The sequence below is a fragment of the Pteropus vampyrus genome, unplaced genomic scaffold, assembly GCF_000151845.1.
Source record: "Pteropus vampyrus isolate Shadow unplaced genomic scaffold, Pvam_2.0 Scaffold244, whole genome shotgun sequence".
In the NCBI taxonomy this organism is placed as follows: domain Eukaryota; kingdom Metazoa; phylum Chordata; class Mammalia; order Chiroptera; family Pteropodidae; genus Pteropus; species Pteropus vampyrus.
Genome location: NW_011889025.1, coordinates 1,074,630 through 1,093,465, shown reverse-complemented (window position 1 = coordinate 1,093,465; position 18,836 = coordinate 1,074,630). Strand labels below are relative to the sequence as shown.

Below are 18,836 nucleotides of genomic sequence, written 5' to 3'. Positions count from 1 at the left end.
TTTTGTTGATCTTTTTAAAGGGCCAACTATTCATTTCATTGGTTCAATTTTGTCCTCTATTTTCTATTTCATTTATCTCTGCTCTAATTTTTGTTTCCTTCCTTCTATTGGCTTTAGGTTTAGTTTGCTCTTCTATTTCTAGTTCGAGGTGTAAAGGTAGGGTGTTGAGTTCAAAGCTTCCTTTTCAATGTAGGTGTTTATGGCTATAAATTTAACTCTGAACACTTCATGTGTCATAAGTTTTGGTATATTGTATTTTCATTTTAATTAATCTCAAAGCATTTTCTAAATTCTCCAGTGCTTTCTTGTTTAACTCATTGGTTGTTTAAGAGTATGTTGTTGAGTTTCCACACATTAATAAAAAAGTTTTTTTTTTTCAGTTTTCCTTCTACTTCTGATTTCTAGCTTCATTTTATTTGGTCAGAGAAGATTCTTTATATGATTGAAATCTTTTAAAACTTAGAGAATTTTTTTATGGCCTAACGTATGGTCTATCCTGGAGGATGTTCCATGTACACTTGAGAAGAATGTGCGCTCTGCTCTTGTTGGGTATTCTTGTATATATCTTTTAGGTCTAGTTTATAATGTTATTCAAGTCTTCTATTCCTTATTGATCTATTATCTAAATGGTGTACCCATTATTTCAAGTAGGATATAGAAGTCTTGACCTATTATGGTAGAACTGTCTATTTCTCCTTTCAATTCTGTCAGTGTTTTTTCATATCTTTTAGAGCTGTGTTGTTTGGTATGTATATGTTTATAATTGTTATATCTTCTTGATAAATTGATCCTTTTATCAATAAACATGCCTTTCTTTGTATCCTGTAATAATTTTTTTTTAATTAAAATATATTTTACCTGGTATTATTTAGCCATCCAGCTCTCTTTTGGTTACTATTTGTATTGAACATCTCTCCCCATCCTTTCACTTTCAACCTATTTATGTCTTTGTATTAAAATTGAATCTCTTATAAGCATATAGTTGAATCATGTCTTTTTAAAACCTATTTTGAGAATATCTGTCATTTAATCGGTGTTTAACTCTTTTGCATTTAAAGTGATTACTGATAATGAACGATTTTTTCTGCCATTGTGCTATTTGTTTTCTATATGTCATATCCTTTTTGTTCCTCGGTTGTCCCAAAACTGCCTTCTTTTGTGTTTGATGGATTTTTTTTCTAATGCACCATTTTGATTCCCTCTTCATTTCCCTTTCTGTATCTTTTATTTATTTTCTTAGTGGTTACCATGGGGATTGTAATTAACATCTTAAATTTATAACAACCTAGTTCGATCACCTTTTGCTTTTCTTTCTTTTCCTTTTAAATGGACCGTAATTTTAGAGCACTTTAAAGTTAACAGCAAAGTTGAGCAGAAAGTACAGAGAGTTTCCATATACTCCCTGTCCTACCTCCTACCCCGCCTCTCCCCACACAGCCTTCCCTACTATCAACATCGCACACCAGAGTGGTACATTTGTTGCAATTGGTTGGCCTACATTGATACATCATTATCACTCAAAGTCCATGGTTTACATTACAGTTCACTCTTGATGTTGTACAGTCTAAGGATTTTGACAAATGTATAATAAAATGTATTCATCATTATAACATAATACAGAGTAGTTTCACTGCCCTAAAATTCACCTGCGCTTCAACTTTTCATCCCTCCCTACCCCCAGCCTTGGAAACCACTGATCTTGATCACCCTTGTTTAATAATTATAATAGACAACATTTATTGAATGCATGTGTGAGCTAAGGACCATATTATATACTTTTCAACAGTTTTATTAATTTCCCATTTTATAGAATAAGAATCAAGTTCAAAGAGGTTGCCAGTTATTGAAGGCCGCCTAGGTACAAAGTGGTAGAGCCAGGATTCAAACCAAGTTTGTCAGGTTCCAGAGACTGAGTTTTTTATCATTTACTCTACTGTCTTGATAGGATGAAGATGATGGTGACAATGGTGGTGGCAGTGGTGGTAGTAATGGTAGTAGTAGCGGCATCTAACTTTTATGTCAACAGTGCTTAAAATGTGTCAAGCACTGTGCTGAGTGCCTTTTCAATCCTCACATTAGCTCTGTGAAGTAGGTGCTCCTATTATTGCCATTTTATAGATGAGCAAACTGCGGCTCGGAGAGGTTATATAACAGTCTCCCTCAAATGCACAGAATCTACTCAGTGGAGGCTAGTGATTGTCACCGAAGACTTCATTTTGACCATCTGCCATCTCTCTGTAGGGCTAGAGATGGGAAAGACATAGGACAAGGTCTTTCCCTGAAAACTCATTGGTTGGTTTAATTTTTAAAGTTCCAAATCCAGAGAAATATGTTACTTGACTCTTTCATAAAGACACATGAGGTCTGACAGCATTGCTCTCAGGGCAGCAGACTCCGCCCTTAGCTGTCCAGACTGAGTTACTGTCTATCTTGTCACAGGAAGACTGCCACTAAGCTTCTGGGTACATGCCTTGGGCTCAGAAATAGCCCCCTAATCGGCCTCATCAGCTTTGAAGGAGGCCACTGCAGGAGGAGCCTAAGTAGGCCAATACTTTTAACCCAGTTACATGAGGGCAGCTGTAATCCGGGCTGATCATGTCTTACTAAGCTCTTGGGGGCGGCGTGGGGGAGAATGTCCAAAAACTGCTTCCTGTGCCCAAGTATCTCTCTGGATCTCACTGCAGACACTCCTTCACCTTCTGGACGAGCTTGGAGTAAAGGCTACGAGGGCCAAGCTTAATTAGAGTGGCAGCCAGGACTGAGGGAAAGTTGCTGGTAATTTCCAAAAGCCGTCAATGTCCATGGCTTAGGCTACCCTTAGGCCAAGATGCTGCTTTCCTTAAAAGGCCTACTACCTGACCCTTATTCCACCTTGTCGGAAGAGGTGGGAAATTACTGTCTTCCTTTGTGTGGGCCAGACAGCCACTCGTGTCAACCCAGGGTGTTCAGGTCAGGCTGGGCTCCTTTCCCCCACTCCCTTCCCATGTCCCCTCTGGCAATGACTAGCCCTGGGAGTTCCCTAGGGAAGCAGGCTGAGCTGTCTGGCCAGGATGTGATTGCGATATAAAGAAACCAGAGCTGTTAGAGATGGCTTGCCTGGCTCCCTCCCCAACACTCTTACTCTCCTTCCCTCCATTGTAGTTGGCATGGTGGGCTTCCTTATGCAGGTGCACTCTGCCTCCTCCCTCTCATGTCCCACTAACCATCTGCCCCTGAGAGAACTCAACAAAGTGCGTGCCCCTCTGCTCAGGAAGCAGAAAGCTTGCCTGGCCTGGATAGATGCTGTCAGGAAAGAAAGAGGATGAAGTGTTAAAATGAGGCTATCTGCCATAAGTTTGTTTATAAGTTTTTTCAAAGGGGGTTTCTCTACCAGGTAGGTGACTCTCATGGGGAAAAGGAAGAGGAAACAAAGTTAACAATTATGACATTTCAGCAACTCTAAGAGGCTTCAGATTATAAAATGTCTACTACTTTATGTACTGTGGAAAAAAGAAAAGTTGCTGATTAAACTACGTCATACCACTGCTTGTTCAATGCATCCCACATTTAGAAACGTTAAAATGTAAAAAAAAAAAAAAAAAGTTTTATGAAATACAGAATAATTCCTTAAAAGTAAAGTGTCGCCTAGTCCCCACACCCCAACCACACAGGGCACATTAACGCACAGTGGGTGGGTGTGTCAAAACTCCAACTAACCTCTGGGCTCTGAGAACAAGCACAATAACCACAGCGTCTGGAAATAGGAGTCCCTTGCACCGGATGGGACTTTATAGGTTAGAAAGCCCACTCACACCCGTTTATCTCACTGGATGTCTCACAGCTGCTTTGGAGTTCAGAGAGGTATGACTTGGCCAAGGGCACCCAGAATTTAAGAGGAGAATGGAAAACTGGGACTATGGGCCCCAGGACCCATCTGCTGAGTCCTGCCACCATGCTTTTCGACTACTTGATGACCACTATCTAGGAGAAGGTGGAGAGACAGAACTGGTAAGGGTGTATATAAGTGGCTTTTAAAGCATTTTTTCCAATGAAATTATTCAGACTCTCAATGTACAAAACAGAATAAAATTGATTTTGTTCTGGGTAAAGAAAGGGGAAAGGCCAGAACCACAGCCACATTGTCCTCACCCATTCTTCCTCTCAGGTGGCCCCTTGAAGCTATGAGGAACGATTTCCAAACCTCTGGCGGAAGGGTGCTTCAACTATATTGGTAATATCCTTTCTCTTAAGCTGGATTTAGGTGTTGCTCTTTATACCTTTCATTATATCTTAAAATTTTCATTTCAAAAAGGTACTAGTGTAGGTGGTCAGTCAGAAAGATGACTCCCAACCTAGAAACTTAAACTAAAAACAAAACAAAAGTTGTCTTTGAATTACGAGCTGGGGTGAGGCCTGGACATTGAAACTATTTTTAAAGCTCCCCAGGTGATTCTAATCTGCAGGGAACTTTATGAGCCTCTGTATTAGTGGTATCTTGTCAGCTCCAACATTCCAGAAATCTGAGGGTATATCCTGGAGCCCACAAGAAGGCCCCTCCATTCTCAGAATCCTTGAGAGCCCAGGGTTTTTCTAAAAAGATAATAGCAAAGGGATTGGGACTCCCGGGAATCGGAAAAGGGGAAGGCACAGTTTTGAAGGGACAGCAAAAGCAGGCATCACTTCTGCAGGTCCCTTGGATGGAGCCGGGAGAGGCAGAAGAGACACAAACTGGTGGTTGGAGCAGAGATGCAGCTGGGAGTGGATCATTGGAAAGAACACCTATGCGGCTATGCCACGGGCCTTGTCACCTATCAGAGATATGTCAAGGAAGCATCCACCCTCCTTGCTAAGACCTGCTTTGTTGTTGTGAGATGCCGAGGCTACTGGCTGGCTGAGATGCAGAAAGAGCTGCACAGAAGTTAGGAATTCCTGTGGAGGGCAAAGCCCTTTGGGTCGTCCGTTAGCAACAGGAGCTGCCTTCTCTACTGCCTCCCTGGGAGATACTTAAAGCCCTTTGCCAAACCGCTCAGACATCCCAGATATGTAACCTAGATGCTGGGCAAATGCTGACTGGGAGAAGGGTGGGTACAGGCAGTAAGAGAGTTCTTGACTTTGGACTAGGCCAGCCTTGCCTTTTGCCAACGTTAGCAAACCACGTATCCTTTGAAAAAGCCACTGCATTTGTCAGACTGGCATCTGTGTATCTCTGCTCCTCCACTGGACTTGACAAACCAGGACAAGGGAAAAACTCACTGGAGGATCAGGTCATAACCATCCCAAGCTGCTCCCTGTCCCTCTCCAAGGGGTAGGTGACACATTCATGGGCTGGTGGCGCTTTTGCCATGCAAACACCAACTCTGTGTGCTCTGGGGAATGGAGGGGTGACACTGGTGGAGATGAACCTGGTAGAGATTAGCCAAAGATATGGAAAAGCAGTTATATGCCTTTGCTTACCCCCTGCCCAGAGGTCTGGAGAAGAGTCAGGGGGGAAAGGATACCGTCTCAGTTCTCTTCCCTCCCAGCACCACCTCCTCATCCATAGTGTCAGGCCTGTAGGCCGGCTCCCAGCTGCGGAGAACCCTGTAGAGAAGCAGGATAGGCCCCTCGGCAAGGAGGCCCAGTGGCTAAAGCTTGAGATGCCTGGGCAAATAAAGGCAAACTGCCCACATGGGATAACTCAGTAGCTATGTGGCCAAGGATTTTCTCTCAGGTAACAATGGTGCAACCCACCATTTTGTAGCACTCCAAGATAAGATAAATGTTCACTGAGCACCTTCTATGGAGCAGGTCTTGTGCCTGGAGGATAGATCAGACCCCACCCTGCCCTCGAGGAGCTCATTGTCTACAGAGGGAGAAAAAGCCTTAAGGAATTACACAATAGGGGGCAAATGGCTGCCCAAGAGTGAGCACCAGTAGCTGTGGGAGTCAAGTGGAGAGGGACCTAATGTCAACTGGGGTTCAGGGAAAACTGCACAGGAACTGACACTTGAGCTGAGGCCTTGGGCCTGGAAAGGAGAGTGGGGAGCACAAAGAGAAGGGCAAAGAAGAGGGAAATGACATGACATGAACAACTGGAGTAAGATACACCTGGAGTAAAGGGTCTCTCCTGCTGTGTGGTTCTTGGGGGCCTGGGGGTGAGGAGATAAAGCCCAGATGTTTGTAGGGACCAGGGAATTGATGCAGTCAGAACTGCATCTGAAAGATCATTGCCTGCAGTATGGGGACCCACTGGAGCAGAGACAAAGGGAGAAGCACTAGCTCAGGGGAGAGGAGGCCATGGCCTAGGTCATTGATGTTTAGCTCCGTCTGAAAAGTTATGGGCCCAATTTTCTTCCTCTCTTTCCAGCAGCCTCTTTCCGTCCTTCCTCCTGGGCCAGTTCTAGCATGGCCCTGTGTCCCTGTCCTATGCCTTTCAGTTCTGCTCTGAGGCTCAGTAGTGTCAGGCCTGTAGGCGGCAGAAAAAAACAAAACAAAACAAAACAAAACAAAACAAAACAAAACATGACCATGACTTGTCTGTGTCATGCAGTCCATGGGTCTCACCTTCCTCTCTCATGCCTTCCACATCACTGCCTAGCTCTCTTCCTGTTTCTCTCCTGGGCAAGGTCTGCCCAGTAACCTCAGAAGCCCAGACAGGCCATGGAGTCTAGAGGTGAGTGTAAAGTACAAGGGCTTTGTAGTCTAACCAACTGACTTTGCATCCCAGCTCCTCCATTTATTGGCTCTGAACCTCAGTTTTCTCAGTTTCTGCCTGTCAGGTGGTGACAGCATTACCAGTCAGCTTTTATGGGGATCACAGGAGGCGCTGTATGTGGAGGGATTTAGCACTGTACCTGGTACACAGCTGTAGCTATTGCTTTGCAAATAAAGAATCTGGGATGGCAGGAGAACAAATGGCTTGCCCTAGCTGGTGGATCTGTGGCCCAGAATCGCAGAGCTCTGTGTCGTGGAGAACCTGGGTGCCCAACTACTGGCCGGTGAGGGCCAGCACTAGGGGACACTTTGGCTAGCTGTGTCCCTCTAGAAGCGGCAGCACCAGCAAAACACCAAGGAGGGCCTCTGTCTGCTAGAAACACAGGCTGGGCTAATCACAGTCGCCATGGGCTGCTCAGTGGGTAGCCTTGGAAAAACATGCCTGACTATTCCCAAAGTACAGGGTTATCTTGTTCACTCCTCCCCGTAGGACAATCTGACCTGTGCTGGACACAGGCGCGTTGAACACTTCTGGCACAGAGCCACTCCTTAGGGAGCTTGGGATGAGTGGGCCTGAACACGTTTGGTTTCAAAGTTGCCTTCTCTAGCTCAGTCATCCGGCCTGGCCTCGTGTACCGTGGGCCCAACAAGCCCAGCACAGGTCCCCAGCAGACAATCCCTGCTAAGAGCAAAAGGCCCGCTGGATCCCTGGCATCCCTGGAGGAAGCAGGCAGCACATGGGAATTCAAGACACACTTCCAGCCACATGACGAAGCTGTGCTGAGAGCACCAGCTGCCCTTTGGTGGGCCCCTCCAGGGCATGGGAGACCAACGGCCCCTTTTGTCTGTGTTTCAAATGGAGAGTTCTGGGAAACAAGGGCCAGGACTCCTGGGTTCTCATAAATCTTTTAATAACAGTAAATGAAGAAAACATTGTAATAGTAAGACCCATGGTGAGGGTTCCTTTTCATTCAGGGATCTTCAACAGAAACACCTAAGACTAAAATTCAGAATGCTAAGTATACAAATTAACGACCATTTATTTCCAGAGATGACTGAGAAACCATTCTGGTACAAACAAAAGGTTTTCGAAAACAGGAAAAACACATTACAAAATGCTCCAAGAGGTGAGCAGACCCGGTGGGGCACAGAGCACCCAAGAACCAGCTTAGCAAAAATATTCTCCCTGTTGCCGTTTAGGGGGATTACAAAGCCCGGTCCTAAAGGGAGCCACTGGAGGGAAGGGGTGAAAGGGATGGGTCTGCCCAGTGCATAGCAATCCCGCCTTGGGAATGAGGAAAGATAGGGAGGGGTGGTAAGAGGGACAGAGGCATTTGCCAATTTCCTGGCAGAAATAATCACATATCGGATTATCTTATTCTCCTGACTGCAATAACATCAACATAAACGAAGACTTCTTTAAAATATAATACAAAATTGACACCGAAAGAAAGTTTCCAAAACAACGGCTTTGCCCGAAATGACTATTGTTTCATGCCGCCGAGTAGCAAACCACTATACAAAAATGTCACAGATAAGAGCAACAACAAACTACTATGTTTTCCTGAGCACGAATTGGCTCAATCTATATACCAAAGAGGAAGGCTCAGTCCCTATCATAAATTCTACCCACCTCCCAGAGGGCAGGGCAGAGCCAGGCATGCCACAGGGAGGCCCCTTCTCAGTCCGGGGCCTTGCCAAGGAGCACTCAAGGGACTGTGGGAACTGTCCCCTTATGACTGGTGTGGATTTATCAAAACCAACACTGCATGTGCATCTTGTCCTGCAGTGTCATTCCTTCTTTTCTCTTCCCACACGTCCCCTTCAGTCTTCCAAAGAGGACAGATGACTCTGGACCGACATCTATAGATCCAGGGAAATCTGTTTGGCTGAGGCAGCGGGAGGAAGGTCCTGCTGCCACCCTCTGAGCCACCGAACTCACTCCCAAGGTGCCGCCCAGCCCCAAAGCCAGTGTACGGAGACCTGCTGACAACTTGTTATCTGTGGGGAGCTGTGTCTGCTCCCCAAAACACTGAATTATCAACAAGCACAAATAGTAAAGCCCTGGCCGAGGCTGTAGCAAAAGGGATGATCTGATAGCTAGACTTGAGGTACTGGACGGTAAAGTGCACTGACACTCCCCACGCCCCCCCCCCGCCTCCACACACACACACACACACTTATCCTGACCACCTTGCAAGCAGCTTCTGTGAACGCTTAGAAGTCTAAGGAGAAAGAGAGAATACTGACTTGGGGAGACAGAGTTTGTGCCTTCCTCACAAGCTGACAGAGGTACACACCACCGGATCTCTGGGAAGAAGATGGGCCAGATCATCTTTGGTGTACGAAAGCAAATACTGAGACTGCAAGCAGGCGTGACCTTCTTTCTGCTATTCTGAGCTGATGCCGCAAGTTGGGTAGCTGAACAGACTGTTCTCGTTGGCCCAGATTCTTGACCAAGGCTACCTGGAGGCTTGAGGGAGCACTCCTTTCCCTTCCTGAGGCTATTTCCGAATAAACTGTCCACTTCTACACTCTCAGACACACACTAAGCACCCACACTCTGGCGAATGGCATATGGAAACTTGGCCAAGGAAAGCCCTCAGGAGGAGCTGGGAAGCCCGGGCCTGCTGGGGTGGGTGTCACCCTCCAAGGAAGACTGCCATGGTGCTAGCCAGGCTACATTTCTGCATGGGCTTGTCCCAAGGTAAGAGTGAGGTACAGACCAATTCACATGCACACTGCTCCCTAACACCCAAATATAGGCCATGACCCCTGTGGAGCCTCTGGATTAAGCTCACTCTCTGTTCTTTCTACTTACATGTTTCTGAGCCAACCTGGCCCCCAGAACCCCTGTTTGTCCCCTTCACTTACCCTTCCCTCTGACAGGTATATCTGTCTCTGGCCTGGCCTGGCTAGGCACATGGTTTTCCCTTTCTTCTTCCTTCCAAGCAGCAGAAAATGCCAGCCAGAATGGGGCACTGAGCTGTAGCCAGGGCAAACACAAGCTTTCAGAGGCATGCCAATGCAGGGAAGGCTCAGTCCAACTGGCAACTGGTGCCATGCCACACAGACAGGGAAAAAGAGAGCACCTGTAGAGTCGCTATGCCATTGTGACACTCTAAAGCTGAGCATCTTCCCCACCGAGGCTGCTGGCCCCCAGCTGAGGCACGGATCATCTGTCTACAAGGACTCTGTGTTGTGGTAGGGGATAGGACAGGCCCCCAGGGACTTCACTGATGACCTCTTTCCAACCCTTCCTTTTGTGAAGAGGCCGATGGGCACCGAGGCCTTACACATGTCCTCATCAGCCCATCCTACATGCAGCAGTATGATGGCAAGCAGAGCAAATCCAGCCACTCGGGAGGTGCCTCTTCTGGAGGGCAACCTTAGGGTGAGAGGCACCAAGAAAAACTTGGCCAAACCCTCGAAGATGGCAAAAAAAAAAAAAATGAAGGTTATATGTCATGAGGAGCTCATGAGGATTAAAAACACATCCCTACATCCTGGTGATTAATCCCCTCGATGTTGGCAGGCCTCTGCAAAGGGGCAGTTCCAAGGTTGGTTCCCTGGGCCTCAGCCTACTCAGAAAGACTCTCCTGCATTCTGCTGCTTCCTGTAGGTCCATTTGCTAAAATCATGACTGCTGAGTCACCGAAGCTCAATATACATCTAATACAGTAATACCTTAAGTACTAGAATTGGCTCAGGGCAACTGGGTTGCCTAAAGTGGGAGAGGGAAGGGGAGGCCCGCCAGAGGAAGTCACTGAACCATCTTTTCTGTTCTTAAGCGAATCTGTTTTTAACCAAATCTGTGCTTACTATGAGCTAACAAGGAGTCGGCAAAAGCCCAGTCTCCCTTCTTGAGATCCATGTATGACTGAGCTCAACTCTTTGAACAAAAGGTCTTCCTTCAGGAGCACCTGAACCTCCACCAACTGGTTGGGGGAGGTTTGGGGGGTGGGCAGTGTGGGAAGCATGTGATGTCCCCCACGCTAAACAATTCAGCACTGAGTCTGGCTACAGTGATGACATCTGGCCCTAGGGAACACCAGCAGGATCTGTATCTTCCCAAACCCAGGATGCTAACATATCCTGTTAAAAAACCACAAAATGCATTGACAAGAGCCCCTCCATAGACAGGTCCTGATGCAAGGATTCTCCAAACGCAACCAGCCAAAAAACAAATGAGCGAACAAACAAAAAGTAAAAAACAGAATGAAACAAAAACTCAGCTCTAGCTCATCCTTTCCTGAAGCTGCCTTTAAAAGAGAAAGAACATTTTGGGGCACTCAAGATTAAAATGGCATTTACTATCAACAATAAACTGAAATGGAACATACAATTCAAGTCATTTTTTTCTCAGGTTACTACTTCTGCTGATTAACTTCTGCGTTTACTTTTGACTAGGATATAGGTTCAACTGCAGCTCTCACAGGCGGAAATACCCAGGGTCCTGCCTAGTAGTAGTTGTGGACATTTTAACCTTGTTCACTTTGGATTTGCTATTGCAGCAGCTATCCATCCCCCCTCAATGGAATCTAGCCCTTGGGTTGGTTAGTGCCCCACCTCCCACCACAGGCAGCCTCCTGGAGGGAGTGGCTGTTTGCTCTGAGTCATGGGACACCAGTGTGAAGAATCTGGTCGGTTCTATTTTGGCCATCATCTGGGAAATCCCTTGGCTCTTAACTTGCTGCTGGTATAGAAACAAGGCCTCGGTCCCCTTACGGTGGGGGCTATGCTAGAGACAAAAGGGGACCCCAGCATAAGCCTGGAGGTCCCTGGCAGTGGAGAAATGAAACACAGCCAATCTTAGCACTTCGATGCCAAAAGAACTACTGCTCGTTGTTCCTTTTCTCCTCAACCAGTTGTTGTTAAAGTACCAACAAGCGGAGTGAAAACTACTGACTACCATCTCCCCATGTAAGGCCACTGGGAGCAGGGAGAAAGAGCAAAGTGAAGGAGGACATATCCAGCCCTCGCCACTACACCCCAGGTTCCAGGAGACATCCTAAGAGGAAGAGCTGGGGAAGGAAGAGTTGTGGAAGAAAGGAACAGAGAGGAAGAAAAAAGAAACACACCAAACACTCTACTGCCCTCTCCCATGATTTCATTAAGAACTGTGTGTTCTCCAGGTCAAGTCAAGACTTGTTTCCTCAGGGAGAAATAAAAAAAAAAAAATTAAAAATTAAAAAAAAAAAAAAAAGCACCTTCAGTCTATTTTCTTGGCTGGAAGCCGGAGCAAATCCAGCAGATATTTACACAAGGGCCCAATCATGTATGAGAACAGGATGACCAGCTTCCCGTGGGTCATGGTCATGAGAGTCTGGTGTCCCGAGGCCCAGATGCGATACCAGGGGCCGTAGAATGGGTCTGAGATGGCCGGACACAGCATGTTGTTCAAATTCACTTCGGTGACCTGCAGGGACAAGGGAGGTAGAGTGAGCGTTCACCATCCTTAGGCTTTCTCTGGCTTCTGCCAGTTCAGCCATCTCTACCTAATGGGGGACTAGACAAGTAGGGATTGACAAATCCCTACCTGTTCATAATGAGATTTCTCTCCCTTAGGTTTTATGAGTGCATCAAGGCTAGAACCCTCTGGAGGTGATGGGGAAGGTCGTCCAGTGGAAAAGCTTTTTGGTTTTGCTCTGTCTTGTCTTCTGGGTTGGGCCCAGAGTCTGCTGCTGTTCCTAAGCATCTACTATGTGCCTAGTCCCCAGAGAGGTGTTATGGGAGAAAAGAGCAGTCAGCAGCATGGTCCCTGCCTCCACATAACTGGCAACCAATCAAGTCGAGATGATCAGTTTTACCACGTCTGACCTCAGACCAGACAGTGCTCACAGGGTCTTCCCCACCAGGACATCTGCGGAGTATACAGAATGGGGGCTGAGTTTCCAGGAAAGATTTCATGAGGAAAGTGGCACCTGAATTGACTCATGAAGAATAGATGAGGGTCACAGCAAGGAATGGACTAAGCAAAGCCTTCCTTGTAGGAGGTGTGACTTGAGCCAGGCCCGGAGATGGGACTGAGCATGGTATATATGGTGACATGAGGACACTGACTCCTCTGGAATCAAGGAGACCCAGTAGATAGCAGTGAAAATAAGGGTGCGAAGGTCATACTGTTTCATCTCTACTGTGAAGGAAGCATGCACACTTTCAGCAAAGAGCTCAAACCACCCGCACCCCCCTCAAGGTAAACCAGAGAAGAACAATACACCGGGGTGGGGAAGAGAAGGTGACTGCTTCCACAAAGGCACTGATGACATTGGTTACATGCCCTAGGCCTGCAAGGTCTCACAAGGCTCCACATGGCTAATGCTCCATTAATGGTACTAGTACACAAAACCAGACATGCCACTCCTGCCCTAAAGACGGCTACAGCACCTGCCTTCCAATGCCCTTCAAGCCCATTCATGTTAAAGACAAGTCCTCACCACCTGTTGGGGAGGTTGGGGGTTTTGTACCACGTCACAGAGGGGTGGAGAGCTCTCTGCCCTCAAGGATGTGGTGACTCACCCACAGCAATAGCAGAACCAAGACTTGAACTTGGGTGTCCTGACCCCCCAGCCACAGCCCTGAGCTCTTCCTATTCACTTTGCCACCATGTACTCAGCGATCTTGGGCTCCGAATAACTCTACTACTGAGTCCAGCCATTAACCTCACTCCAGGCAGGTCTGAACACCCCAAAATGCCACTTCCCTCAACACGGCACTTCCACTGGCCACACAGCTCAGGGCCTGGGAGTAGGCCCAGAATGGACCTGAGGTCAGAAGCCTACATAGACCCAGAGTGAGGGTTAGGGTCCTGCCTCCTCGTAGGGTCCACAGCAGACCGCTTTCCAGTTGTAGCTCACTGTTCCTAATCCAAGTGGCCATGAGTGAAAGGCATCCTTGCCTCCTCATGGATGAAAGAAACAGTCATTACTGAAGGATTCAGAAAACTCTTTAGCAAGGCCAAGGCTGTAGATCATAAATCAGCAATCCAGACACAACAATCTGACATCTTGGCCTTTGGCATCTTATATTTTCAAAGCAAAATGATACACCAGCACTAACCAGGATTATCAAAGATTAATGGAGAACTCCAAACAGAGGGGAGAGAAGGGGAGAGAACTAGACTTACCAGGCCCAGGATCTGCAAGATGCTGAAGTGATAAAAGAACATGAGGCCAGTTGAGAGAAGGGCCCACCGGAAACTGCTGAGGGGCTCTGGGGTGTAAGCACCTGGAGGAAAAGGGGAGACGGTGAGATAGCAGAGTTGGTGACCCACTTCTCGTCCTTCGCCCCATGAGGATGCAGGTGCTGAGGCCACAGTTGCGGCCTGCTGATTACCCCCCGTCGCTACTCAGTGACAGCTACCTAAGAGACTGCCCTACTAATTAGCTGGGTACTCCAATCAACCCCTTCCCAATCTCTGTTCTGCCGCGTAATGCTGGGGTCATTACGAAGAAAGGAGTTTTCTTTATTGTAATAGAAATAAAATAAGATGTGACTAAAATTTAACTGCAAAATAAAAACTGATTTTGCATATGAAAGAAGAATGTAAAAATATATCTTAAATTTTTATACAATTACATGTTGAAATATTTAACATAGTTAAATAAGATACGTCATTAAAATTTATATTTTTAAAACAATAATACATGCTCATTAAAAGAAATTTATGAAATGCTAAAAAGTAGAAACAAAATGGAGGAAAAGAAGAAAAACATCCCCAGTACTCTATTACCCAAATGTAACCACTGCTAACTCATGGGTGTGTCTCCATGGTTCTTGTCTCTATGCCTTAAGAGTCTCTTTTCTTCCTTTTTACATTACTAATTGGGGTTTTACTGTATATATAATTGTATATCCTTCATTTCCTCATTTATTTTAATCATCCCCTCATGTTTCAGGAGAGAAATGTCATTGAGGAAGTATGGCATGGTGGTTGAGAATGTTAACTTTGATGCCAGATTTGGTTTCCAATCTGCATTCTACCACTTACTGGCTGTGTGACCCTGGAAATGGTGTTTAAAGTCCCCGAATCTCAGTTGGCTTGTTTTTAGAGAGGAGTTATCTCCATTATAGTAGTCCTACCTACTTCTTAAAGTTGTTGTGAGGGGTAAAGGACATAATATATTGAGAGCTCTTAGAATAGGATCTGGTACAATGTAAGTGTGCAGCGCATGCTAGATATCATTACAAAACTATTATTATTCAAATAACTAAAGAATGCGCCACATCAAATGACTGTGCCATTCCCCAACTGTTAGATAACTCCCTCCTCCTGGAACAGCGAAAATGATATTTTTCTCTCTCTCGTCAATAAGAACCACCATCCTAGTAGGCTTAGATGCATTCCAGAGCTTGCAGAGCAGGAATATGGCGTATAGGATGTTGTGGGTATCGCTCTGAATGGAGACTTGGAGCGGGGTGCTCCAGAATGAAAGGAACCTGGAATCTCCACCCAAAGCAAGTATGTGGCAACATTACATCCTAGATTATTTTCCCAAGGCAGTTTTTTCACTGATTCATCCATTCATTCACCAGTTATTAGGCACCTATTATATTCTAAGCCTTGTGCCAAGATTTGAAGATAAGAATATAATGAAGACAGGCTCTCTGCAGTCTCAGACTCACAGTCTGGCGTGTGACGAACACAAACCAGTTAACAATTAGAAACCAGTATGATGGGTGTGATGACCAAGGTCTGTGCCGCTTATGATGGGAGAACAGACCTCAGCTTAGGGGAGAAGGTGTAGGAACAGGACTGCTTCTTCATAGTGGGGACAAGGACTTCTGAAGGACAAATCAGACTTAAGAAAGGGCCTAGGCACGCCAGAGCACCAGCCTGAACTTAGGCAGACATGAGTGGGAGCGAGGCGATTCAGAGGATGATGGTAAGATTTGGGGCCACAAAGGAGGGTGTGATGAGGTAGTTAGCCGAAATAAGACTGAAGAGGTTGGCAGAGCTGGTCCACTCGTAGCTAGGCCACATAGCACCTTAGGGGCCAGGCTGAGGGCTTTGGCTTCCATCCTGTGCTGCAGGGTCATGAATCCAAACGCCTCAAGTTTCAGGCAGGTAACTGAGAGCAGGGAGTGACCAGGGACAAAGACACATTAGGGATGCTGGAGATTAGCCAACTGGAAAGTCCATGCCCTTTCTGAAGAAGGCAACCACCACTCAGCTTCATCCAATCATTGCCCTGTAGGGATGTGGGCCCAGAGTTGCTAGTTTTTTTCACTTTTGCAAGAGAAGCCAGAAATATGAATTTTTATATGGAATTTCCTGATTTTTAAATGTTGGCAAATAATTCAAAATGTTTTAAGAATGCTCAACAGACCAAACAAAACATGTCTTCTTGGATGGATTTCAGCCCACGGGTGGCCAGCTTTGAGCTCTGCTGCAGAGCCACAGAAAGCAGTAGAAGGTTTGAAGGAGAAAAGTGATGTGATCAGATGTGTGCTTGAGAAAAATCATACTGGCCCACCAGTGTATGGGGGATGGACCGGAGCAGTGGGAGCTGAGGCAAGGAGACTGCTTCAGAAACCCAAAGAGGGAAGAGGATGGATGGCCTTTGAAGATAATAGCAGTGGAGCTGGAAAAAGTGGAGGAAAAATCACCAGGACGTGGTAGAAGATTGGATGTTAGGGGAAAGGGCGAGGAAGACTCCCAGGGTTCTAGCTTGGGCATCACTGGGTTGATAGTGCCAATTAACAAACGATGAGGCCAATTTTAGATGTTGAAATTGAGGTGTCTGTGGAATCGCCAAGTGGAAATGCCTCTCATGTGGCTGGATGCATTCTGCAAAATATGGTGTGATGGGCACTAGAGCCTGGCAGACGTAGATTTTCAAATGCTGGCTCTTGTCACTTATTAACTCCAGGGCCTTGAGTAAGCCTCAGTAATTCGAGCTCGGGTCACTCGTCTATAAAGTGAGATGCTGCTGTCTACTTCACAAAGGCTGTTGGATAGATGAGCTAATTTAAGTAATTATTATAGTGCCATATCTGGAATTTAACGAATGCTAATTATTTTTATTATTACAGGCACACCTCGGAGATATTGCATGTTCAGTTCCAGACCACCGCAGTAAAGAGAGTTGCACAACTGTTTTGGTTTCCCGGTGCATATGAAAGTTACATTTACATTATACTGTGGTCTACTAAGTGTGCATTATATATAAAGAGATAACATTCATACCTTAATTTAAAAACATTTTACTGCTAAAAAATGCTAACCATCATCTGAGCCTTGAGTGAGTTATCATTTTGCTGGTGGAGGGTCTTGCCTCAATGTGGTTGAAAACGCAATATCTGAGAAGCAAAATAAAGTGAGGTATGCTTGTATATGAGTCGCGAACTCAGTGAAGAGGATGGAACTGAACATCCAGATATAGGAGTCATCAGCACATAATAGTAACCAAAGTTATAAGAGCATATGTAGAGCGAAAGAGGAAGAAGGCTGGAGGCAGAACACCAAGAAACACCATGGGGTGCGGTGGGGATGGGGGTGGAGTGTGGAGGGGAAAAGAAGAGTGACATGGGGTGACTGAAGCCAAGTGGGTCTTCTGGGGGAGCAGCTCAGCCTTGCTCCCCGAACAAGAGGCAGGCTCACAGTATATCTGAGTCAGAAGGCCCTTTGAGGGCATCAGAATCATCCCTCCATTTTATATACGGAGAAACGAAGGCTGGGAGACGAGCAGTGCCACAGCCAAAGATACAACAGCAGAGCACCAGGCTCTCAAACACTGCCAGGGGACTCATTGTTCAATGTACCTTTTGCCACTTGCCTAGATTGCCATCACACCAAGTTGTACTGTCTCCTTCCTCGTCTGTCTACCCGTCTAGATCAGAGCGCCTAGGGGTCGATAACCATGTGGAACTCATTTCTGTGTTCACTGAGCTATACGCTTACACTTTGTGCACATTTCTGTCTGCTGAAGGAGTGAGAACTGGGCACCGTGTTATCACCCTGGCTGCTGGGGATATAAAGGGGAAGAAGAGCTGACCTTGAGGACCAACAGGTGCTGAAGCTGCATTTCGTGCCAGTCCTCAAGCCTTCAGACATTTTCCCCAGGTGTCCCTTCCCTCCAGCCTCTGCTTGGCTCCCCCTAGTACGGCTGGAGAGTAGTGACAGGCCCCGTGGGCCAGGTGGTGGCAGCAGGAAAGGGATAGAGGAGGAAGTATCCTCAGCTAGGAGGCAGCTTAGCCACAGACCTGGGGAAAGCTGGGACAAGGCCTCAACCACTGGGCAGCCCTGCTCTCATTGTGCTCCTCTCTGCCCTGCCCTGTGATATGGAGGAAAAAGAATACTCAGATACTGCCAGGGGTCACGTTTCTCAGTGCTCTCACTACCAACTCGCCCAAACCCCCATTTTTGTACCATTCCATCTGTGTGGCATCATACATCCTACTCCAGACTCTTAGTTCCCTGAGGGAGGTGTTGTTCCTGAATTACCTCTTCACTTCTAGTACCCGGTACGCAGTAGGCACTCAAAAAGTTATTGCTGCATGGGTAAATGAAGGGCACAGACTTTCTGAAGAATCATAAAACTATAACCCTTTGGCTCAACAATCCTACATGGAGGACTACCATCAAATACCTAAAAAAACCAACAATCCCCCCTTATTTGCACAAAGATAATTTATACCTGTACTGCCTAAAATATTGAGAAATGGAAACAAACCAAACGCGGAGATAAGTAAATTCTGGAACTTCGATGTTGTGCAACAGTCCACGGCAATTCAAATGATAACCAGACAAACTAAGTCCCTGGCTAGTAATGGCAAGTGTAAAAGAATACCAAACAGTATGACGTTGATGGAAAATACAGCTTAGTGGTTTAAAACAAAGGCTTTGGGTCAGACAGCCTTGAGTTTAAATACAGCCTCTGCCACTGACTATAGGGGTGACCATGTGTTGCCCCTCTAAGCTCGTTTTCCCATATGTAGACTGGAGGTAACATCTATTTCTCGGGGTTGCTGAATGGAATAAGATATGGAAAAGTAAATACAGCAGCTAGCTTGGCACACAGATGGCAGCTGCTCATTTTACCATGCCAACCACAGGCATCTTATAAAAGGCTAGAAAATAAAATCTTTTAAGAGGTGATCTTCTCTAAGAAGGGGACCTTGTGGTCTCCACTGTCTTTTTACTTTTATTGGTTCTTTTCATT

The 18,836-nt window shown here is 46.2% G+C and overlaps 1 protein-coding gene across 7 annotated transcripts in view; it reads right to left on the bottom strand.

The window, feature by feature from the left end:
* Nucleotides 1–18,836, bottom strand: part of TMEM164 (transmembrane protein 164) — a 187,979-nt gene that overhangs the window by 3,195 nt on the left and 165,948 nt on the right. For 5 of the 7 annotated variants that reach the window (XM_023520004.1, XM_011374331.2, XM_011374334.2 and 2 more), the window contains 2 exons: nucleotides 13,799–13,899; nucleotides 11,883–12,091 (listed from right to left, as the gene is read on the bottom strand). In XM_023520004.1, coding sequence (XP_023375772.1) covers nucleotides 11,885–12,091; nucleotides 13,799–13,899 — 308 coding nt within the window. In that variant the 3' untranslated portion in view covers nucleotides 11,883–11,884. Of the gene's footprint in view, nucleotides 1–1,766; nucleotides 6,425–11,882; nucleotides 12,092–13,798; nucleotides 13,900–18,836 lie in introns of those variants that run through there. The other 2 variants (XM_011374332.2, XM_011374335.2) reach the window with 2 other exon arrangements.